Source organism: Equus quagga, chromosome 5 (genome assembly GCF_021613505.1).
Source record: "Equus quagga isolate Etosha38 chromosome 5, UCLA_HA_Equagga_1.0, whole genome shotgun sequence".
Lineage (NCBI taxonomy): Eukaryota > Metazoa > Chordata > Mammalia > Perissodactyla > Equidae > Equus > Equus quagga.
The window spans coordinates 35,209,704-35,234,224 of record NC_060271.1 but is presented as its reverse complement, the minus strand read 5'-3'; the positions used below and the strand labels follow the sequence as shown (position 1 = coordinate 35,234,224).

General features: G+C 58.1%; 1 protein-coding gene across 1 annotated transcript in view; it reads left to right on the top strand.

The window, feature by feature from the left end:
- Positions 1-24,521, top strand: part of PAX7 (paired box 7) — a 96,187-nt gene that overhangs the window by 51,628 nt on the left and 20,038 nt on the right. Inside the window, exons 5-7 of the mRNA XM_046663055.1 lie at positions 399-598; positions 6,628-6,793; positions 8,192-8,394. Coding sequence (XP_046519011.1) covers positions 399-598; positions 6,628-6,793; positions 8,192-8,394 — 569 coding nt within the window. The remainder of the gene's footprint in view (positions 1-398; positions 599-6,627; positions 6,794-8,191; positions 8,395-24,521) is intronic.

The window sequence follows — 24,521 nt, the reverse complement described above, 5'->3', positions numbered from 1 at the left end:
GGCTTTTTCTTAAAGTCAGGGTTATTAAGGTATAGTTAACATACAGTCAAATTCTCTTTTTTTGGAGAATATAGTTTTAGGAGTTTTGACAAATCTATTTCATCATGAAACCACGTCCTGAGTCCTGTGTCATGCACATCCTTCTGTGTCAGGGGAGACTATCTAAATGCTCAGCTATTGGGGATCTTTTTTGTCATGAGGTGTTTAACCAATCCCCTAGGGGTGGGCATGGAGGTTGCTTCCACCCTTCCCTCTGATAAACGGTGTTGTGGGAAACAGCCTTCTCCTGGTGCTCAGAGGGGATCTGATCCTCCGCGCAGTGACGGGAAGGAAGGTGGGCATAACTCCCCGCCATCTCACTAGGTCCCCGCCCTCTTCCTCCCTCTCCCCCGGCTCAGGGAACCGGCTGGACGAGGGCTCGGACGTGGAGTCGGAACCCGACCTCCCTCTGAAGCGCAAACAGCGCCGCAGTCGGACCACGTTCACGGCCGAGCAGCTGGAGGAGCTGGAGAAGGCCTTCGAGAGGACCCACTACCCGGACATCTACACCCGCGAGGAGCTGGCACAGAGGACCAAGCTGACCGAGGCGCGCGTGCAGGTGAGGAGGCGCCTCCGGCGTTCGCGATGCCGGCATGTTGCAGAGACCCGGATGGAGAAGGTGGGGGTGGCTGGGTCCGAGAGTATAGTGGGCCCGCGAGGGCTCTGCGGCAGGGACCATGCAGATGAGTAAGGCCGCCGGCACTCGGTGCAGAGTTAAGTGGGCAGCAAATGTTGGTTGACTGACTGACTGACCAAGCCATGGACAGCCCCAGGGAAGCCAGGAGCTGCAGTGAGGCCTGTTGGACTGCGTTCATCCCTCCAGGCAACAATTACTTCAGGGAGAGGAAGGGATGGAGGGAGAGATGGAGGGGGAGAGAAGAAAAAAGGCAAAAGAGAGAGAGGAGGAAAAGGGAGAGAGGGAGGAAGAAAAGAAAGAAGGGAGGAAGGAGGGGAGGGCGCTGGGTCAGCCAGAGAGAGGGCTCGGGGAGTATAAAAATCCCCAAATCTCCCACAGGGGAGGAAAATTTCCAAAGAGGCCTAGCTTCCTAAGATAGCTAATGAGTTCCCCGTCATGGGAAGCATGCAAGCAAACTGGGCAGGCATGTTCCTGGTGGGTTAGAAGCTGGTGGGAGAGTGGGCAGAACGTGACCCCTCCACGCCCTCAAGTGTGTGGTTCCTAATGGGGGCAGGGGGAAGGGAGAGTGCTGACAGAGCAGTGCCTGTGGGTTTGCAGGGCCGGCGGCGGGGGGATCGCCACCCCTCCCCAGGTGGAGAGTCCTACAGCTGCTCCCCAGGGCAGAGTGGACTCTGGGGCCCCTCTGGGAAGGGCTCCAGCCAGGTGGGGTGGAGGGGGAGGCGCCAGGCAGGTTGGGGTGGTCAGTCCTGCGGAATCCCCTCCTGGCCTGTCTTCTCCATAAGGCGGGCAGGTGGGTCTGCAGAGGGGCCACCTGCCCTGCTCCCTGGGGGGTGGGCACTTCCATCTGAGGGGAGCCAGCCTTCGTGGGGCACCCAGCTTGTGCCAGTCTCCGAGCTCGGGGCTTCCTGCGCACGACGTGGTAGAACCTTGGGTTGGAATGGTCACCCCCTCAGGAGGGACAGGGCGGGGGCACAGAGCCAGGCAGGGGCTGAGTCGGGCCTGGGATGCAGACCTGTTGGACGCCGGAGCCCAGGCTGTTTCCACTCACAAGAAGGAAGAAGTTGACTCAGAGCCTGGGATTGGAAAGCAACAGGGAAAGTTCCAGAAGCAAACTGGCATTGAAGCCCCTCAGGAACCAGCAGACATCCCTCCGCCCTCCCACCCCCACTCCCGGAGTCGGGGGCCCTTGGCTGCCTTTGCGGGAGACCCCCAGGGGCAGGCGACAGGCAGCAGCCAGCCCATCTCATCCCCCCTCCTCCCCACAGGGTGACATCCGAGCCCGCCCTGGGCTGCTCCCCACCCCCCTGCAGCTGTTCTGGGGGCACATTCCTCGGGGCTTTCTCATTCCCACGCCTGTGGCCACGGCTGCTTCCCACCACCTTGAAGCCTGACCGCTCCTTGTAAAATTTCCTGGCTGTCAGGCCACTGCTTTTATTGGCCCAGGGGACCCAGAAACAGGTGTCACTCAAGGTCTACAGAGGGAGGGGGGCTGGGAGGGGAGTCCGGGGCAGCCAGAGCCCAGGAGACCCCCTAGTGAGGGCCCCGGGCAGACCTCCTCCACATGCTGCCTCCCCCATCAGACTGTGAGCTCCCCTGGAATAGAGCTGGGTCTTCCCCGCAGACTGTGAGCGCCCCTGGGGCAGAGTTGGGGGGCCCAGAGGGGCCCCCCCCCCCCCCCCCCCCCCCCCACCCCCCAGCCCGAGAGCTTTCCCAGCTGAAGGAGGGATAAATAAATCACGAGTTTTTAAAGAATGAGCAAAAGCTGATAAAAAACATTAAGACAGAAAGGATAGAATATTTGGCCTTCCTGGAGAGGAAGAGACTTGGACACGGCTGCTCTGAGAGGCCCCTGAGGGTGGGACCAGCGCCAACAGGGGAACGTCCCAAGTCCCATGTAAAGGTCTGCAGGGACGGGAGCACAAGACTGAGAGCCACAGGCCAGGGTTCCCCTTGGTCCTCGCCTCTGATCAGCTTGTCACCTTCAACAGGTCAGTTTCCTTTCCTGAGGCTTCATTTCCCATCTATAAATAAAGGGGTTGAACTAAATGATCATTAGGTCTCCTTAAAGTTCTAGGACCCTTACTTATTGATAATCAGAGCTGCCTTGTGAGGTGATGAGATCCCTGTTACCAGAAGTATTCAAGCAAAAGTGCGATGTCCCTGCATTTTGAGAGACCCCGATGAGAGAGTTCCTGCTGTGGACAGTGGGACAGGGACCTCAAAGCCTCCTGAACACTAGATTTTATGACTTCAGACTTTTGAGGTTCTGGTCTCTGATTCCAAGAGTCTGTGGTTCTCGGACTTTGCGATCCTGTGCCATCTTATGGCAGTGGCTCTAAGAGATGGGCGGGGTAGTGGAGTGGCTCAGAGTGGGCTCAGAGCCAGAGGCCAAGGTGTGAATTCCAGCTCTGCCCTCAGTTGCCTCACTTGCAAAATAATGGTGACAATAATAGGGTCCTCTTGTTCTGGAGATTAAATGAATACAAGTATAAAAAAAGTACTCAAACAAAGTTAGGAAGAGTCTGATACACAGAAGTACCATAAATGGGGGCCATTATTGTCAAAACTCCACCTGTTCTCGGTGGTTCCAATTCTGACCACCCTTGAAACTCCAGGTTCGTTGATGTGGCTCTCATTTATTGAGCACCTACTGTGTGCCAGACACTTTTCTAGACACTGGGGATCCAGCAGACAGAAATCTCTGCTGTCATGGAGCTGCCGTTTGAGTAAACAGGGAGGCAGGTCAACATGTGTCAGGTGGGGTTCTAGCAACTCCAGTGTGTTACCTCCGCCTGGCTTCCCTCTGGCCCTGCTTCCCAGCAGAGGGTCGGGAGCTGCCCTTTGAACCGTGATGTCTGGCGGAGACACCCCCAACTCAGTCTGCAGAAAGCCGGAGCCCCCGGGAACGGTGGGCAAGGGGATGTTGGACAGGAAGACACATACCAGGGGACCAGCGACTCCTGTCTATGGAGGAGCCTTCATTCTTACAGGCTGGGGCCTGACCCCAACCTTGCATGCATCTGCCTTGGAGGCAAACAGATCCACCGTGTGCCCAGCGCCAAGATCCTCCAGCCCATGTGTTCCTTCTAGAAACAGAGCCCAGCCCAGGCAGAAGCTCATTTTGGAGGCACTAGAGGGAATCGCTAATTAATAACTCAAACCGAACTCTTCATAACGCGAGATCACATTTGTGATGCCCTTCTGTGCCAGGCAGGATGCTCAACACTCAACATCCGTTATCTTTATCATCCTCCCCATAATCCTAGGAGGTCGGTACGATTACTCTCTCCATTTTGTAGGTGAGAAACATGAGATTTAGCTACGGGAAGTAACTTCCTAAAGACGGTTACTAAGCGACTGTGCTGGGACTGTCTGTCGTGTTCCCTTCCTCTGCGCTGCGTTGAGAGAAGGGCCAGACGGAATACCCAGCTCAGTAAAGTGACGCTTCCCAGGGCTAGGTGCTGAGCAAAGGCTCAGAAATGAATAATAAAACTCAGCCTCTGCTTTCAAAGACCTCAACCCCGATCAGGGATTCTGGGTGGGCACTGGGGCTGGCTTTGCGCCTCCCGGAGCCTCCGTGTCCCCATCTGTAGCTGGGCAGCTTGCACCAGGTGCTGGGGAAGAGCCCCTCCAGCTCCGCCATCGGAGGGTTCCCAGCGGAATCGTGATCGTAGATGCGGTCCTATGCACTTTGCTCGTGTTAACTTATTTGAGGTCCAGAACCGCCTAGGCGGTGGGTGCCATTATTGGCCACATTTTACGAAGAAACTGAGGCACAGAGGGATAACGGAGTCTGTCCATCTTAGCTAGGAGTCAGAGGCAGGATTCGAACCCAGGCAGTGGCTGACTTAACCCTCAAGTCACACTTTGCGAGGAGGAAGGTGCCTGCTGGGGTGGAGACAGCCCTAGGGAAACAGGGCAAGGAATGAAGACGAGGTAAGAGAACTGATGGCAAAGGGCATGTCTCTCCTCCGGGAAGTCCTCCTGGCTTCTGAGAGGTGAAGTTGGAAGCCTCTCCTCGGACCTCCTTATGGCACCTTGCACGTCACCCCGAGCTTACTGCACGGGCGAGCAGCTGCCCTCTGGCTTGTCTGTGTGTGCCCAGGCAGAGGGCGGCGTGACAGCTACAGTCCTGTTCGTCTCTTACCCCTCTTGTCTTGCTTGGCACGGAGCAGAGTCCCAGGGGAGTTCTGAGATGAGAAGGAGGGAAGGAAGGAAAGAAGGAAGGAAAGGAAGGGTGGGGAAGGGGGAAGCAGGCTTCCAGCTGTATTTCAGACCCTTTATTTGAGGAAAAAGATCACTCACACCTAAGAAACAGCGACCAAGCAGAGCAGCGTGTCCCACACGCACGTCGTTCCCAACCATCTTCAGCATCTTCCTCATATTTGCATATTATCCCTATTGTATTTACCTTTTAAATAAAATCAATGTGTTTTAAAGTGAAAGTGTATATCACTCTCCTGAAAGGAAGGTAGCTGGAGAGACACATAAATCACAACATGATGCAAGTCCTGTAGGAAAATGCCACCTGCACAGGCGTCCTCTGCTTGTGACAGGGGGATTAGCAGGTGTTGGAAGGCGCTAGGATGCTTTAGCACCAAGCCGATACCTCCTGCTCCACACGCCCAGAGGCCTGGAGGAGGAGAGGTGGTTCCGGGGTTACTTAATGTCTGTGTCACTCGCCATCTGGGGTATCTCTCCCATGCGGGGCGGCAGGAGGCCCACGCTCTGGGAGACACTGAATTAAAACAAAGCTGTTCCCCACACGGCCCCCCGAGGCGCAGCCCCATTCCTCGGCAGGTCGGAAGCAGCCTCCGTTGACTGGCGGGCGTCCATCCCACCCCAGGATGCCCCTGGGGACACCCCAGTGCCATGGGGAGGCGAGGAGAAGCCAGAACTTGAATTTTATGGGCTGCCTCATCTCCTTTCTCTGAGGAGGATCCTAAGCGGGTCAGAGCCAGCTGCTCTGTTCCTCCAGCTTGGAAAGCTGGACAGTTTCTCCCCTGGGGAAGGACCTGGAAAAGACAGACAAAGGCCCCCTCCACCCAGCTAGGACAGCCCTGCCCCATGTCAGCAGACCTGGTCTAGAGGTTTGGGGGTCTTCGGTGATCTGATGCCAGGGGAGGTTGGGGTCTTCACCCCACCAGGAGGGGCTCCCAACTGAGCCTTGTGGCCCCAGCGCTGGTAAAGACACACCAGAGCCATCTCTGCCTTCACTTGTTCATTCATTCATTCATTCAAGTATTGGGTGGGCACCTGTGGGAGAGTAAGCAGTGAGGCCTCTGCCCACGGGGCTTAGAGCTGAGGGGAGACAAAGAGCATCACCAGGAAACGAGTAAAGAGAATAATGGGCTTGTTGAAGCTCCCAAGCTGGAGGCCTCCCGAGAGGAGGCGGGGACCTGCTTGGACCACCTTCAGTGCAGCCAGGAGGGAATCAGAGCCGGAGGAGGCATTTCAGCCGAGCCCTACAGGCCAAGGAGCCAGCCGCGGGCAGAGTGTGCAGGTTAGAGGGAACACTGTGTGCAAAGCCTGGAGGTGGGAAGAGCCCCGCACAGCTGCCCCCATTTCCCACACTCTTCTCCTCTCTCTCCGGCCTCTCTTGGGGAACTTGTTACCAATCCAGACAAGCAGGTTCTAGAAGGTTCACACTAAAGTTTGAAGCGCCCTGTCATGTGGGCAAGTCCCCCACTCTCCCCAGGTCTCAGTTTGCTCGTCTGTATAAAGGGGGGATGATGGTCACCCTCTCCCTGGGAGGTGGGGAGGACAGAATGGGTCACACCCTTGGAAGCACTCTGTGAACTGTCCCGAGTGGCAGCTAGGCAGGACGTCCCCCCGTGGGGGAGGACGCCAGCTGGATGGGAGGGTGACTACGAGGGACCGGGTGTAGCTGTGTCTCACTCTCCGCCAGGAGCCAGGCTGAGGGCCTCCATTCTCTGCTCTCCATCCCTCAGGTCTGGTTCAGTAACCGCCGTGCCCGTTGGCGTAAGCAGGCAGGAGCCAACCAGCTGGCAGCGTTCAACCACCTTCTGCCAGGGGGCTTCCCGCCCACCGGCATGCCCACGCTGCCCCCCTACCAGCTGCCAGAGTCCACCTACCCCACCACCACCATCTCCCAAGGTGAGTACCCAGCTCCTGTCCTGGCGTCTCAGTGATAACATTTCATCCCTTCTCCTTGCCTCACCCATTTCTCCCTTCCCTACAAAGAAGGAATAAGACAGTTTTGGGGTTTTTTTTTTTTTTTGAGGACGATTAGCCCTGAGCTAACATCTGCCACCCGTACTCCTCTTTTTTGCTGAGGAACAGTGGCCCTGAGCTAACATCCGTGCCCATCTTCCTCTACTTTATTTGTGGGATGCCTGCCACAGCATGGCTTGATGAGCAGTGCGTAGGTCTGTACCCGGGAACCAAACTGGTGAGCCCCGGGCTGCCGAAGCGGAACATGCGAACTTAACCGCTGCACCACCGGGCCAGCCCCAAAGAGTTATTTTTTTTATGACAATTTGTCTGCTTTCATGTGGGCAGACTATTGATGCAAAAAGATAAGTCCTGCCCTTGAACTTCTTAGCTTTGCCAACGAGCCACAGAGCATCCCCTGCGGATCAACAAGGTCGCCTCCATGCCCACACTTAGAACAGAGTTTCTTAAACTGGGAAGTCACACTAGCCTCCTGGGGTCTTATTAAAATTCGGAAGAGATGGCGAGCCTTGTCGGGGGAGAAGGGTTCCCCCCCCCACCCTCCCTGGATCCTGCCCCCCATTCTGCCCTCCCCCTCCTGTCCGCCCCCAGCACACATCAGGAATCCTGCTACTGGACATCTGCCTCATGAAGCCCCGTGGCCGCCTCTTAAAGGGCCAGCAGGCTGCAGCTCTGGAGGCCGAGGAGAGGGGCAGGGGGCCCACCTTGCGGTTCTCCATGAGAAATTGGACTGTGGCCGTGGCTGACGATCCCAGCCACTGGAAGGCTGCATGGAGGGTCTGAAAGAGAGGACCAGCAGCTGAGAACAGAAATGGCAGTTCAAACCCTGGCTCCCCCCCACTAGCCTTGTCACCTTGCACAAGTGCCCCCCCCCCCCCCCCCCCCCCCGCCAAGCCTCAATTTCTTCATCTCTAAAATGGGAACCACACTTTTGCTTCATAGCCTTAGACAGCATTTGTGAAAGCACCTGGCAAGGCGCCATTGGATCAGGCCTGGACTGCGTAGGTTAACAGAGTTCCCAATGAGGTCTGACGTTCAGTCCAGATAACATTTATTGAGCACCTACTGTGTGCCAAGCACTGAGCAACAGGGCCAGGGGGCAGTCTCCTAGAGCTTATCTGGAATGTTGGTCAGCTGTCACTCAGGCCTTGGCCAGTCCCTTGTGCCCTGTCCAGAAGCCAGCTTGTCCCATCCCAGTGGCGTCCCTCCCAGGCCTGGAGATGGAGAATGAGGCTCCTGGCTCCTCTTCCAGACAGGAGGTTCCTTCCCCGCCTGGAAGGCCCGGTCCTTGCTCAGGCCCTCTCCTGGGTCTCTCCACAGACGGGGGCAGCACTGTGCACCGGCCCCAGCCCCTCCCGCCGTCCACCATGCACCAGGGGGGCCTGGCGGCAGCAGCCGCAGCCGCTGACAGCAGCTCTGCCTATGGAGCCCGCCACAGCTTCTCCAGCTACTCCGACAGCTTCATGAACCCGGCGGCTCCCGCCAACCACATGAACCCCGTCAGCAACGGCCTGTCCCCTCAGGTAGGTGGCCTGGCCCCCCTGCCCAGGGTCCCATCGCCGGACAACACCTGGCCAGTAGGGGCTCCGAGCGACACAGGTTGGCTCTTCCCTGGGGGGAGTTCACTGGCTTCCACAAAACTGCTGGCTGTTGGTAACCTGGAGTGAGTTGAAGCGGGAGGCGAGGATGCTCCCTCCACCGTCACTTCTCAGTATTCTGTGATCCTTCGCCCTGCATTACCTTCTCCAAGCTGCAGATCTGGGCGACCCCGTGGGCGGATGTGGAGAAAGGTTTCCATACTTCTTGTGACCCTGAAACAAACAAATCTTGTATTATAGCCTTACTCCTGGCCCCACAGCCACCCGGCGCTTGTGAAACTGGCCCACCCCCCACCTCATGGGGGTTCAGTCTGTAAAAGTCAGGCGTTCTCAGGCAGCGCGTCGAGTTGCTGGAAGTCGGGCACTGTTTCCTGTGGGATGCTGACTGTGGGTGGGGCTTGGTTCTAGAAGCAGGAGTCCTTCCTGGATTCCACCCTGTGCGCCATCTCCCGCCTTTCACAGGAGTGACGGATGAGGGAAAGGAGGGACCACATCCTGTTGGTGGAGAGAGTTGCTGGGGTTCTAGACGGGGAGCTCGACTCCCACGGGGGCTTGGAATGCTGTTCACTCACGCGTGACAGGTTGCTGGTTGCGTCACCCGCCGCCTGATGTGCTGTTAGAAGTTGTGGAACCTTCTTTAGGTGAAGTCAGAAAGACAAAGCTGGGGCCGATGGTGGTTCCTGGTGGGCGGTTACTGGCTGATGGTGGTGATTGGTGAGTTTGGAGAATGGGACTCAGTGATGCTGAATTTGAGGAGCCGATGAGTTCGTTTCCGCGGCTACAGCAGGCTCTCAGATACCCACAGAGGAAGGAATTAATCCTTGTACCCTGCCTCCCACCTCCCGAGAGGTCTGTGGAGAGAATAAAGTGGCGCAGACAGATGTGAACAGCTGTAGCGCGGGAGAACAGGTGAAGGCTCGGAGGGGCTGAGCCCAGCTCTGCTGCTCAGGGTGTTAAGTGAGTTGGCATCTCTGAGCCTCAGTTTATGCCCCGTTAGAAAAAAGAGCCATCAAACAGAGACGGTTGCCACTTCCTAAGAAGGTGCTCTCTGCATTCCACGTGCTCACTGCTCAAAGTGCCAGCACAGAGCTGGGACGAAGCCGGGGCCAAATGAACATTAGTCTCTTGCCCACCTCCCCGCCCCCCGCCTTGGCCAGGACAATATAATTAGTAGAGAAACTCGTTACCTGAAGGATAAAAGGGGCCCAAGGGAGGTCAGCTACATCCCCGCGGCCACGTCCATGCAGCGACCTGTTTTTGTAAGTCAAGTTTTACACGTACAACCACGCCCATCCACTTACATATTTGTGGCTGCTTCTGCAGAGTTGAGGTGTTTCAAAAAGAGACCACGTGGCCCACAAAGCTTAAAATATTTACTAAAATACTAAAATATTTGGCCCTTACCGAAAACGATTGCCAATCCCTGGTCTAAAACATGCCCAAGAATGTTCATCTCCTGCACGCTTGGGGCTCATTCCCGTTTGCCCCGTTAATGTGTATAGTTGACGTCTGACTGCCTTTTGGTTCCATCATTCTTGTGGGTAAGGTCCTTTCCCCTTTCTCTGCCTCGATTTTCTCATCCACGAAATGGGGGCGATGCCAGCACCTGCGTACAGGGTTAGTGGGGACTGAACGAGCGGATCCAGTAAAGCCCTTAGCCCGGGTCCCGTGCAGAGTCGAGTGGCCGGTAAACATAAGCAGCTGTGCACAGAGCTCCCCACAGTGACGCACCACATGCTCCGGGGGCTCACGTTGTGGGGGTGCTGCAGCCTGCAGACCGGGATGTTTTCCCAGTGGACTCTAACTGGCCTTTTTGGGGTTCAAGGCCATCACCTCCATCTCATTAGTGGCTGAGCTAACCTTCTGACTAATCCTCCAGTGGCTACTCCTGACTCAGAGACAGGAGGATCCCGGAGCTGGCTGGGTGAGGAGGCTGCACAGACCAGGGTATCCACGCCCGAGAATGTGGTCCAGGCATGGCCTTATGGTGCAAAGCAAGTCGGAGGAGCAGCACGTGAAAGGCTGAAGAGGGCCCTTGAGATGATGTGGGCCAGCCAGACGGAGGACCCAGGACACACTGGCCGGGCCAGGGCTGACCACTGCTCCTCCCAGCCCTCCCGTCTCCAAGTGGGCTGAGGTTTATCCCCAAAGCAGCATGTTGTCACAGGGGAGAGGAGAGACCAGCAAAGAAGGGGCCCCCCGGCTTCTGGAGCGTGACTCAGCAATGGGATTCAAGAGAGGCTGCTCCGTGCACTGTTAGGGCCCAGAAATGGACCTCAGGGAGGGAGGGGGGAGGAGGAGAAACTAAGCCACCACTCTGAGCAGCCAGGTCAAGGCCCAGCTTCTCCCCGCCTTAGCTGGACCCTCACCCCTCCTCCGAGAGACCCTCGGGAAGCTTCGTCCCCCTCCCTCAGGGCGAGGAGGCTGTGAGGGCATGATGGATTGGGCGAACTCCGGGGACTCACCCAGAGGTTCCCACCGAAGGTGTGAAGACAGATGAGGGTCTGACAGGGGCAGAGGGGACCCGGAGGTGAACAGCTGCTGGATGGAGGGAGGGGCTGCTCACGGGGCAGATGCGAGGGCGGGCCGTGTGTGCCTCTGTGCATGTGAACTGCCGGGGTTAAGCTAGGAACGCTTCCTCAAGGAAGGGGGCAGCGACGGGGGCGTTTCTGGTCCTTGTACAGAAGTTGCTGGCGGTGCCAAGCTCCGACTCCCGGTGCACGCTCTCCTCCGTCTGAGCAGGCGGACTGCGCATCTTCGGCACGTCCCGGTGGTCTTGGGAGGGCTGGGGGGTGGGAGTCTCCGCCAAGACAGATCCACTTCCCACGTCCCGTCTCCCCGGCAGGAGGGCTTTCTCTGAGGCTCACCGGGACAAGAGGGGGAGTACAGGCCCCCTCGGGGATGGGGCTTCTTCCTGGGCTGTGGGGCCGGCACTTGCCCCTCACCCAGGCCTGCAGGACCGGGCCGCCGTCGCCCAGATAGCCTTGGCCCTTGTTCTTACAAAAGCCCAAGGGGTCAACGTTGGGGGGTGAAGTTGGGGCTCTGCTGAGTGCCTGGCCGGCTTTTGCTGCTGCCTGGGGAACACCTCCTCCCGGGGTTCACCCGGGTTCTCGTCCCAGACCCAGTCTGGGAAGCGGGTGCTGCTGAGCCTCAGAGATCCCGGAGAGACGGCTCAGCAGAACCTCACGGAAAAGCCGTTCACTCCTCTCAGCCACGTCCCTGACCCGCTCTCATGGACCCAGTAGTTCTGCAGTGCCTGCATGTGCCAGGCTCTGTTCCAGGCCTGAATCAGCGACCCCGCAGGTTGCAGAGCCCACCCTGGCAGAGCTGGCAGTGCCAGGGCAGACACATCGGAAAGGGAATTAGAAAGCACGCAGTATGTCTGATACCGATGTCGACAAGCACAGATGAACCTCGGCAGACTGCTCGGGGTTCCTATAAACCGGGCTACGGGAGGGCAGAGCCAGGGGTCCACCCACCTCCTGCAGCCTGAGATCCCGGCACTCATGCTGCCCTCCTGCTCCAGAGGTGCCCACACTTGCTCTTCTTTCTGGAGACTGGCTGGCAGCAGGGAGAAACCGTCTCAGGAAGCTGGTCCCTTCAGCTTGGGGGAGGGGACAGCTTGTTCAACCCACGACACGGTGAGGATGCTGAGGCCAGGGCCTCAGGTTGGGGCCGACGGCAAAGCTGAGTCGGAAGGCTCCCAGGAGGGTAGGTGACAGGAGGCTGGGTTTGCGCCCAGCCCAGGCCTTGCCAGGCCCACAGCCCAGCCTCACAGGGTCAGGCACTCAGCACGGGATGGCCCGGCTCTGTGCACGGGGCCTTATGAAGGGGTGGAGGGCAAACCAGTCCTGTGCGGGAGACCTGGTCTCTGGTGGCTTGGAGGGGGCCAGGACTCACAGACCCCCAGCCTGCTCTCTCCCCTTTGCTCCAGGCTGAGGGTCAGGTACTCAGAGAACAGCTCTCAGAGAACAACTCAAGACGGCTTAGGACAGAAGGAACCTTCTGTGACAGGAATGACTGAGTCATCTGACCCCAGCAGATTGATCACTCGTGCCAGCCGGTGTCTGGGAATTGGGAGCAGGGCGCGCTTTTAGGGGTGGTGGGCAGAGATGGAAAGGGGGACACCCAGGCCTGCCCTTAGGACTCGCCAGTCTGATGGGGGAGACACAGCCCCTGCCCTGAGGCGCTCCCAGTCTGAGAGGGGGGACCCAGGTCCTGTCCTTGGGAGCTCATAGCGTCACGGAAGAGAAAAACTGCTCGTCCACAGACGCTCGGGTCTGATGGTGGGAGTGCAGGCCTCCCTGGTAGAGGCCCCATGTGATGGGGGAGACAGGCATCGGGCAGTCCTTCGCAGCTGCCGCTCCAGCCAGTCAGAGCTCCCAAGCAAAGGATCAGGAGCAAAGTTCTGCCATTTCACGGGTCATTTGGAGGCTATGGTCCTGGTGCCTGTGCTGGGGGCTTCTTGAGGGCCTGCATGGACGCCTTCCCCCAGGGGCGGCCCCTAGCTGGAGCTTCCTTCTCCTCCAGTCTTTTTTAGATGCAGACTCTACGGAATTGGAAGCGGAAGCTGAGGCCCAGAGAGGGCGAGAAAATTGCCCAAAATCACACAGTCAGGTTAGCGGCCAAGCTGGGACTGGCACCCAGGTCTCCAGGCCCCTCGCCCAGAGCTCCTGCCACCACGTCCTGCAAAGGGGGAGCTTGCGTCCTGCCACCTCCACTCCTTTTGCTCCATCCTAAAGCCCCACATCCCTCGTCCCCTTTGCTCCTCTCTGGAGCTTAACATGAGGGAACCTGGAAAAGGGACTTAGGTATTTACAATTTCCCCGACACTGAACTAGTGAAAACTATTCTGTAAGTGGCAGTTGACCACAGGCCACGATCCCAGGAAAACAAGGCTTTTCGTCCTTTGCTGAATCTTGGGTTTTTTCCTCCTTTCCCCCCATGCTCGTGGTGACAGTGACAGCTAACGTGGTGTGCACGCTGACTGTGGGCCGCACGGACAGGCCAGGTGCTGTACCTGCCTTTGCTCCTTGAACCTCGGCCGTTGCCTTGTGACCTTCCTTTTACAGACGGGGAAACTGACTTGTCCAGAGTTCTCCATCCGTCCACCCATCCATCCAGCAAGTACTTACTAAGCCCCTAGGGGGCCAGCCTCTGTGCTGGGCTCTGGGAGGGGCAGAGCTAGGATTGAAGAATCTGGCTCCAGGGCCCGCTGTGCTATTCTGCTGTGTCTGCCTTGGCAGGCTGGTCCTCCAGTCCATATGGGGACGTTGAGGTTCTAGGCTCGAGTGGCAATTAGTGGCATAGGCAGGTTCAAGGTCTGTCCCTCAAGTGCCAAGCTCCCCTCTGCTCCCGAGACCAGGAATAAAGATCCAGGCTTTATTTCAGTTTCGTTATGAAGGGGTTTTCCTGGATGCCTCTCAACAGCTGATTCCCAGCGCTGCCCTCCCCGCAGCTTTTGAGGCCTCCCAGGGCGCCAATCCAACAAGGACAGACACTCCATCAGCTGCACACCCACTGCGCACCAGATCCCATGTAAACCCTACACTTGGGGAGACAGGCTCAGAGAGGTTAAGTAACTTGCTGAAGGCCACAGAGCAGGGGCGTGGCGGAGATGGGATTCTAAGGCAGATCTGCCTGATCCGTGCACCACACCTTCCCGTGACCCTCAGCGGGACAAGCTCAAGACCGTCCACTGGCTTCCGGGCACTGAGCTGTGCCCCCCACGTGGTGGGCCCTGGAACCTCCCGTCGCCTCTTTCTCCTCTCACTTCCTCTCGGTGTTTTTTTTCCCCTTTATTGGCGACACTGCGTTTATAATAAGCATTTAAAATGAGTCTTGCTGGACCAGGGACGAGGAAGGAGGAGGGAGTGGAAGATTTGTAGGCAGGAAGACGGGAGGGGGATTGTGGGGTGTTAAATAGCCCAGAATTTTTAAAAACTGATGCAAATCACTGGTAGGAGAGAAAATTATGTGCAATTACGTCCTGATATTGGAAGGTTTTGCCTAGCCCAGGCAACAAGATCTCATTAACAAGCAGAAAATAAGATTGAAATGGTGTGTGAAAGAGCTGAAAAATGAATTTGAATGCTGCGTTTGTCCACAATTACCCCCTCCTTCACACATATTTTATTGCAATTTTTTTATTATTCTTAATCTCTCCATTCCTCAAAGCAGATTGGGGACATCCTGGCATTACTGGGGCGTCGGGAGGAGGTGTGGAGGATTTCCCGCTCCCCTGAAAGGAGACCCTGCTCTCGCACATTTTCCGAGGTTGGGTTTTGGACGGATCAGAATTCATTTCTCTGGCTTAGCGGGTTGTAGGAACATGGGGCTTTAACCCCAGCCAGTAGCTCCTCGGGGCCCCGCCCCGCCCTTCCTTCTCCTCCCTTCCCTGCGCCTCCTCTGCCTCCTGCTCACTTCCCGCTCCACCTTCATTTCCCCTGCCTTCTCAGGGTCTCTTCCAGGCTGTCCCCTTCCCGGGAGGCCTCTCCCACAGGCCCCAAGAATGGAGGAAGCCTGGGACGAGGGAAACTGTGCGGCCTTTGCCAGCAAGCAGTCCTGAGTTGGAGTTCTGGTTCTGCTGCTTGCTAAGTTGCTGTGTGGCTTGGGGCAGCTTGCTTAACCTCTCTGGGCTTCATTTTCCTCGTCTGAGAATGGGAGTGAGAATCCCTACCTCTCAGGGACTGCTATGAGGACTAAGGGAGAATTTGAGTGAAGTACCTGGTATACAGTAGGTGCTTAATACATGTGCATTCTCCACACACACCCCCGTCTGTGCCCTGGCCTCCCAACTCTGCCTTACTCCCGTCCCGTACCCCATCTCTCCCGTCTCTTCCCTCCCTTCTTTCTCCCCTTCACTCCCTTCGGTTGGTTGGGAAATGCCTGAGTTGGTTTCCAATCCAGGACAGTGGTGGGGGTGCCACTGAGCCCAGCCTTAGGAAGAGGAGGCCACATCCAGGTAGCACCCTCTGTGCAGAAAGCACAGCAAAGCCCATCTCCCCCGTCCCCCTCGGCCCTGGGGAAGCATGAGCTGGGAGGGAAGGAATGACTGGCTCACGTAGGAAGGACACTGGCTCTGACACTGGTTTTTCCCAGGATTAGGGAAAAACTAGCTGAGTCACCCACCCACCCACCTACCCATTTCTCACCATGACCAGCGGTGACAGTGTGGGATCAGGGGTCAGCTTGTGGGAAGAGCCAAGAGTCTGCAGCCAGATTTTCTTGGACCTGAAGCCAAATGCCATTTTGCAGTGTCTGCCCTCCCCAGCTGGCTTTCACCGTCCCCAGGGAGAGCCCAGCTCACAGAGCTCCCCCCACCCCAGCCCCATCTGCCAGCCCCTGGTCACAGCCCTGACAGGTCAGGGTACCAATGGGGAGTGTCCACTCAGCTCATCAGAGGTCCCCTGACCCCGAGTGCCCCTCCCCCTTGACTCCTGGGCAGGGATGAGCTACCAGGCTCAGAGAATCGGCCGTGGGACCCTGGGCATCCTCGAGGGCCCTGCCAAGATCCTGCTCTCTCGTCCAGCTCTGCCTTTGTCCACGGTTAACCTACCTCAGTGGGAAAAGCTGAGTTATCCCCCCGGCCCCCGCCCCGCGGCTCCTCGCCAAGCAAAACCACCTGCTCCCATCAATCAGAGGCCAGCTCCCGCCCACGGGAGGCCTGGGCCAGTCTCCTCGCCTGTGAAAACAGGCCCATGTTTATATCTCTGCCTTCCTCATCCCTTTTTCCTGGGTGGAGGGGACTGAGGGGGCAGGGGAGAGACAGGCGAGCCTGGGATCAGGAACTCTCCAGACTGCTGGTGAGGAGGGCGCTCATGCCTGTGTGCACAACCTGCCAGGAACTGGGGGGTCTGACTCTGGGGTCTTTTCATCCTTGAGGACGACTGTGGCCTTTTCTCCTTTCTTAGAAGACCGAGTGGGATTCTGGGAAGATGGCATCTTAATCCACCTCCCTGAGTCTGGACCAGAGATGGGGGGTGACAGCAGCCCTCAGGAAATGCTCTTGGATCCTTTTTGCCCACCACGGAAACATCCGCCCCACCTCCTGAGGAGGCGTGGGCAGGAGCTTGCCTCATGAACGGGGGGTCAGGGAGATCTAGATGTTTCCACGCCCCACCTGACGTCAGGGACCACGGGCTTCAGGGGGACCACGGGCGTGCCAGAAATCCTCGGTGCACGACGCTTCCTTTGCTCACACACAGAACTCGGTGTCTGGCACGTAGTAGGCCTCCAACAACTGTTGGTGAGCCCCGGGTCCCGCAGGCCTGGTTACAGCAGCTGTGGGCTGCTCCCCAGAGCTTTCGGAGGCAGCTGACCATTTCGTTTGCACTGGAATGTCATTACATACGATTCCCTTCAAATTCATTTATCTCGCTCCTGTTACGGACACGATGTATAGGGAGGCTCAGAACAGACGCTGAGATGGCTGTCTCTGCTCGTACCCAGTATACTTGGGGGAGACAGTACTCCCCCGCCCCAGAGAGCAGTGAGTCAGTGGTTGACAGCTGAGTGGGACTTCTGGTCAGACAGGATAGGACGAGCAGAGGAGTTTGGAGAAGGGAGCGTGTGGTCAGAGGAGGCTTCCCGGAGGAGGAGTCTCAAAGGGGAAGTAGAATTTGCTCAGGGGAAAATAGGAAGGCACAGGAGGATGGTGCAGACCAGACAGCAGTAAATGATATGGCAAATACTGCAACAGTGGCTAATTCAGATACGTCATGGGCACAGTGGAATGATCATACAGACGAGGGTTCGGATTCTGGGTCTTCTACATACTTGCTCTGTGACCACGGGCAAGTTACATGAGCTCTCTGAGCCTCAGTTTCCTCACCTGTAAAATGGGGCCAATACGATTCACCTTGCAGGATAACAAGAATTAAGTGAGACTGTTCATGTGAAACACCCGGTACCGTGCCTGGCACACAGGAAGGGCTCAGTTCAGTCAGTGGCAGTTTTTCCGTCTCTGCTTCTCCCTGCCCTGAGGAGAACTGAATCAGCGAGGTCCCGCTAGGTTTCTCTGCTTCGACCATTTCTTTCTGGGACTGGAGGTCCGGCTCAGCCCCAGCCAGGTCTGGTCACTGGCTGGAAAGTTGGGAGATCTGAGTTCCCTCCTGGCTCAGCTTCTGACCCACTGCGTGCCCTTGGCAGAGGCCTCCCTGCTCTGGTCCTCGGTTTCCCCATCTGTGCAATGAACGAGATGGAGCGACTGCTAGTAAGGAACGTGCCTGCTCAGTCTGTGATTTCTCTGGGTTCTTTGTACCAGCACGTGAGCCGCAGCTCCTAAATCTGCCGGCGGGGGCGACCCTCCTCCCCGTGCTGCGCCTCCTCCCCACTCTCCTGGGGCCCCAGCTCGGGCTTCCCAGCAGGCCGGGGGTTAGCTATCCATCCCGAGCTGCCTGGCTTGGTGGGAAAGAATGCAAATAGCGGATTTGTCCTCCTTTCTGATTAGCGCGGGGGCTCGGAATAAGACAGTCCCGGCAGATAGAGGGGAAGAAAATGAGGGAGATTAGCAATTAATACAGCGGGCAGACCCAGAGCTGCTCAGGCCTGTCCCTGGGGTCCCCAGCGGGAGGGAGGCCGCCGGGATGGCCAGGTGACCGGACCTGGGAGGCCAGGCAAGGTCCCCAGTAGGAGAGGTGGGGTGCCTTTGAGGGTCCCCCAAGGCCATGCCCCCTGTCTCAAGCCTTTCCACTTGCTGCTCCCTCTGCCTGGGAGCCCTTCTCCACCTGCCGTCATCATCGCAAACCCACTCCTACTCATTCTTTAAGACTCGGCCCCCTTCTGGAAAGCCTTCCTCACCTGCTTGTGGTGGGTTAGTTCTGCTAGCCCATAACTCTCCCTGTGCATTTATGACGTTTTGTCAGGATGTTAAAAGTACCTGTCTTACTAGACAAGTTAATAATAATGACGATTTTTTTGAGCATTGACCCCAGGCCAGATGCCGTGCTAAGCGGGTCCCACGGATTATCTCATTTACTCTTCAGAACGTCTCCTTCGGAAGGGGAGGGCCCCAGTTATTTCTGTCTCACAAACAGGGGGACACAGCCACCCCGCAGTTTACGTGATTTGCCTAAGATAAGTTGTTAGCAAGTGGCAGGCTCTGGACTTGACTCCAGCCTGCCTGGCCTCGGGGATCATGCTCTTAGCCAGTACATGTCACGAAAACAGTCTGTTTGCCACGTGCTGATGGGCCCCAAACGTGACTCTTTGCTCTCCCTGTTCCCGGTGCCCTAAGAGGCCTCAGGACGCAGGCTCTGGAATCTCTGGGCCTGGGGCCCAATCTCCACCACTGTCACTTCCAACCTGTGCCATTCCAAACAGGTGCTTTTCTGCCTCAGTCTCCCCCTCTGTAAAGCGAGGCTAAGAACAATTCTCATCTCATGGAACTGGTCTGAGCAGCAAGTGCGTTGATGTGACAGAGCGTGTGGGCATCTGGCACAGTGCAGGGGGGCATTTGCAGATGGGGGTCCCAAGGCTGCCAAGCACGTCGGTGCAGGGCCAGGCCCCAGACCTCCTGTTGCGGAATTAATTTTCCCCCAGCACCTTCGAGTTCCCCTGCTTCTGCCGCCTCCCTGTCCAGGCTCCTGCCCAACCTCAGCCGCAGCCCTCCCCCTGCCCCCGAGCCTCCCCATCAGCCCCGTCTCTCCCGGGGCCCTCTTCCCAGCTGTGAACACTTCTCCAACACCTTTGGGGTGGGGACAGGGGTTCTGAGCTGCCCCCAGAGAGCTCTGCTGCCAGGTGGTGGCTGATGGGGAGGAAACAGGCAGAAGAGGCTCTTCCGCTGGAGTTTCTGGGAGCATCTGAGATCCGGGCCAGTGTCCCCAGGCACGGCTGGCGACCTTCAGAGGGTCAGGCCTGAGCGCCGCCCCAATGCCTGTGCAGCCTCGGCCAGTTACCCCGCTCTGCGCCTCTGTTTCCTTCTGAGTGACAAGGGCCAGTGCTTTCTTTGAAGGGAGGACAGCCTCTACCCCATCCCGGCCTGCAGTCCCACTGTCCTTCTCCGGCCAGCCTCCCCTCCGTGTTGTGTCCTGTCCTTCAGCCCAGAACTTTCTCTGGGCCCAGCTGATGGGAAATTAACCACTGATTTCTTCTCTCCCTCTGTTTCCTGTTTCTCTCTCCCCGACTGCTTGCGGTTCCGGGTTCTCCGGGCGCTTCTCTCCCTTAGGCCCCCTTTTCCCTGCCCCGGCTGCAGACCCGTCTTCTTTCAGACCCTCCTCCCTCCTCCTCTCAAATCCAGCCCGTTCCCTTTCCCCTGATCTCTCTCATTCTTCTCCACTCCTTCTCTCATTTCTCGATTCCTGCCCAAACACCTCTTCTCTCTCCATCTCCAGCTCAGCCCCCGCCCCAGGTCTGCTTTCCCACTCCCTCCCACCTCTCGGACTGTCCAGCTCGCAGACTGGCGGGGGCTGGGCGCAGGTTCCGGGGCGCAGGTTCTGGGCCGGGGTGGGTGGGGGCGGGGGCGGAGGCGGCCGGGGGGGGGGGGGGCGCGGATCGGGGATCGCGCGCGCGGCCGCCCCTCCCCGCGCCGCGCTGCCGCCGCGCGCCTTTGATCCATGGCCCGAGGCCGCCTGACAGTGGAAAATGCGGGGAGACAAAACCACTCAGTCAAAGTGATTCCCAACAACTGTCTCCCCGAGATAAGGAGGCACTCGGGCTTGCCGGCCTGCTTAATTCCCGCTGCCCGGGCTTGGGATCGGGGAGCAGCGGCTGCCCGGCCGCCCCCCAAACGCGAGCCAGCGCGTCGTCGCGGGTCCTGCCTGGGCTGTCCCTTCCTGGAGCGCATGGGCCAGGGCAGGGTGGGCTGGGTGAGTGAGAGAAGCAGACAGATGCCCACATCCTTGGTGGCGCCTCCAGTGAGGGCTTCCGTCCATATTCCCTGTGCATTCATTTGGTGCCCTTATGCAATGCACTTGCCAGAACATTCTCACCTCCCTGCTCTTCACTAGCCAAACCCTATTCATCTCCCTGGCCTCAGCTCAGAGATCACTTCCTCCGACAAGCTTCCTCTGACCCTCCAGTCTGGGTGGCTGCCCTCCCTCCCAGGGGAGCAGTTTTGCCTCTGAATGCTAACTTTCTGGATGCTGCTGTCTCCGCGCGCAGCACGGACCAGGCTATCCTGGGCCCATGTTCTCAGCACAAAGCCTGGCACACAGCAGGGGTCCCATAAACAGCTGTGGGCAGGCATTGGCCCCTGTGAGCATCCCTTCTGTGCCCCGCCCCGTGGCCCCTGCCTTCAAGGACCTTCCAGTTAGTTTGGCTGGAGGCAAGCGAGCAAAGCAGGAGCCAGAAGTCTCCAGAAAGAAGGGATTGCCGGCTTGGCTGGGCTGGACAGACCACCTGGAGGTCCAGCCCCGCTTTCCAGCCCCTTCCTTGGGAAGCTGGGGTCCAACTCCGGAGGTTCAGGAAGTGGCAAGAGGTCCAATTACGTAAAGTGAAGACAAAAGAGGACCGTCGCTCCACCCAGAACCTCCACGGGGCTGTCCGTCGGGGGCCGAGGGAGCCAGCTTGTTCCCAGAGATGGCAGGGGCAGAGGTCATGGGGAGGCGGAATTCAGGAGGAGGAAGGGCGTTCCCATGGGAGCTGGCTGCCGTGGAGGGCGGCCGTGTGACGCAGTGAGCACCCCGTCCCTGGGGGTATGGGCAGACTCCGGTTTCCTCTGGACTCTTGGAGGCTAGGTTCTTCGCAGGGTAGGGGATTAAATAGGGTCAGTGGTTCCCAAACCTGTGCATCAGAGTGATCTGGGATGCCTGCTAAAAGTCTAAATTCCCAGGCTCCCGCCTGACCGGCTGATGCACAGGCCTGTCCCGGGCCTGGGGGGATCCCTGTTTTAAAGAGGACGCCAGCCGAGGCAGCCCAGATCAGGGAGCCTTCACCTTGTCAGCATCGCCTCAGCACCTTGACCCCCCCTTTCTTTAGGAAGTGACTCAGAGGAGGGTCTGTTTGCGCTGAACTGAGACCGCCTCTCCAGCCGTCTCTGAGCCAGAAGGCGCCCTGGAAATAGTTGGCAGAACCCGCCACCTCCTTTTACAAACAGAGGCGCCCCCGCTGGTCCCGCACACTTTTCACGGCCCAGAAAGACTCGGGGATTATCAGGCCTTTTCTGGGGGCACAGGGGGTGTGGCAAGGGCCGGATCGTCTCAGAGGTCGCTGGACAGCACTTACGGTCCTCTCTGCCTCTGCTCCGAGTGGCATGGGCAATCCCCACTTTGACACAAAGCCCTGGGAAATCTTCTCGAGCATTGAGCACCAGATGAGGAGAGCCGGGTGGAGGGTGGGAGGGAGAGCCGCCTCTGCCTGGCTCCGGTCCCTCCATCCCGCTGGTCTGTTGGGGGCCAGCAGAGAGCATGATGGCTCAGCGTGCAACCTTCTCACCAGACCCGGGGTCTGAGCTCTGGCGGCGTCGGAGGATTAAGGTCCCGTGAGGGCGCTGGCTGGTGTCTCACACAAAGAGGACACATCCCGGCTGAAATTGAGACATAGTGCCCGGGGGCAGAAGTCCCTGAGTCTCCCCCAGGGCTGCCTTCCCTTCCCCACCACAGAGAATGCCCTCCCGACTCCAGGCCCCCTGAGCATCCTTCCCTGAGGCCCTGGAGCCAGCTCCGACCCCAGCCAACTCCATCCTCCCTCCCTGGGTATCTGGAGGGAAGCAGCTGTCCCAACTGGGGTCCCACCCTGGAGTGGGATTGCTCTTCCAGCATCATTACTGTCCATAATAAGGCCAACACCACCCCTAGTTTGTTCAGAACCTGGGGGTCAACAAGGTGCTTTTGCCCCATTAGCTGTTTGATCCTCACTGAGCCCTGAGGGCCTGGAGTCATCATGCCCATTTTGCAGACTGAGAGGCGAAGCTCAAGGTTGGCAGCAAGGGGCAGTGTCGGAATCCAAAACCCAGGTCTGTCTGATACCAGAGATGAAATTCCCTCCTTCGTGCTGGGCTGCCAGAACAGGCCCTCGCTATCTCACTGGGTCTGGTCTGCACTTTAACAAGTTCCCAGGGGATTTGCATGCACGGGAAAACTTGAGAAGCACTGCTGAAATGACCTTGTCATGCCCTCCCCAACTCCCCAGCTCTCAGATGCGCCCCAAGCTCCCGGCAGTGACTCAGAGTGGACCCCCCTGAGGAAGAGCCTGCGAGGGGAGCTGACATCCCTCAGGGGCCCAGAGCAAGGAGCAGGGGAGCAGGGAGGGGGCTGAGGGCTCCTCCAGCCCTGCAGTCCTGCACTGTGCTGACAACCAGCCGGACCCGGGTGCGAGCCTGGCCCCCTGCGTGGTGCGTGACCCTGGCCCATTCAACTCCAGGGCTGCTTCGGGAGGGGCTTCCTGCTGGAGGTATGCAGGGGTGGTGGGCAGAGGGGCGTGGAAGTGGACAGACAGACAGACACGCAGAACAGCCAGGGAAAGGGAGGGCTGGAGGAGCAGTGGAGGCAGAGGGAGAGGCAGGCAGGCAGGGAGACGTAAAGAGAGGCTGGGAGAGCAGCACAGAGAGAGAGAGAGAGGAAGGGAGAGAGAGAGAGAGAGAGACGAGAGAGAGAGAGGAAGGCAGAGAGAGAGATAGAGAGAAAGACGAGAGAGAGCAACGTGGAGAGAAGGGAGCAGACAGAGACAGGGACGAGAAGAAAAGGAGAGAAACAGGGAGACGCCGTGGATGACGGGAGCGACAAGTGGTGGAGCAGAGACACAGGTGGAGGGAGATGAACTTACAGAAATGGGAGGGGCGCAGGGAGCCGAGACAGGAAGGAGGACACCGAAGCGGGAGGGGCGGGTGCGGAGAGGGCTTGGGGGAGACCCAGACACGGCTCTGCAGTCAGACAGACCTGAGTTTGAACTCCAGACCCTCCACCTCCTAGCTGTGTGGCCTTGGGTTCCTGCATCAAGGGAACAGCCGCAGCAGAAGGGGCCCTTTATCCCTGGACATGGTAACCTGCCAGAGCCCAGCATTTCTCCGCGCTCCCTGCTCCCACCCACGGTCCCCGGATCCACAGCCAAGGGGGCTGCCTGGGCCTGAACCCCAAGTGCCTGCTCCCAGCCCCGGCCTCCCCGTGCGGCGGCGGTTGGTCCAGAGCCCCCAGAGCCCAGGGTGAGAAGTCCTGCCCTTCTGCCAAGTGTTTTCCTTTAGTTCCAGATGCCACCCTGACAGGTGCTCCCCTGTGATTAATGTCCCCAACCCCCAGGCCTGGGACCAGCCCCTCCTCCCCAAGCCAGAGCTGGTAGGTGTGTGGGCTGCACAGGGACCAAGCCTCCCAGAATCCTGCCTGGTCCTCTCTCTCCCTGCACCTTCCCTGGCCACCAGGAGAGAGAAGAGCCCCGCCTCAGAATCCCCTGAGAGGAGCTGATGTGGCCCAGCTTTCCTTCAAGGCTGTGTTTTCCCGTCTGTGTGATGATGTTAATAATCCTGCTGCTGTGGTCAGGAGGCTGTCAGCCTGGAGTGCCCGGAGCCCCTTGGGGCAAAGCAGAAAGGCCTCTGGGGGGCTGCGAGGAGGCCCCCACCCATAACAGAGTCACTGATGGTGGCCTGGGGCACAGGAGAGTAACTTCAGTGGTCAGTGATGCTCAGTGACTCAGGGAGGGAACTTGAGGTCATCACATTACATAGGGGACACAGGAGCTTCAGCAACTCGAAGGCCCCTTGCAGAGTGGCAGGGAAGGGGATCATGTATGGTTGGGGGTATAGCCAGGTGGTTTGGGGGACTGCTGTCAGAGCTGGGGGCTGTGGCTGGAGATGCAGTGAGTGCGAATTGGAGTGCTCTTATCTAAAATTTAGGCAATAACTCTCCAATTGGGAGGAGTGGTTACTAGCTGTGTGATCTTGAGCAAGTGACGTGACCTCTCTGTGCCTCCGTTTCCTTATCTGTAAAATGTGGATGACAGTACTACCTATTTTACAGGGCTGAGTGAGGAGTAAACAGGTTAACAATGAAATGCTTGGAGCTCTACTTGGCACAGAATCAGCATCAGAGAAACGTTAGCTGGGATTACGGATGGTTATGTTTGGAACCATGGTCTGCACAGGGTCATGGAGTTGGGTTGTAATGGGAGCTGAGACCCAGGCT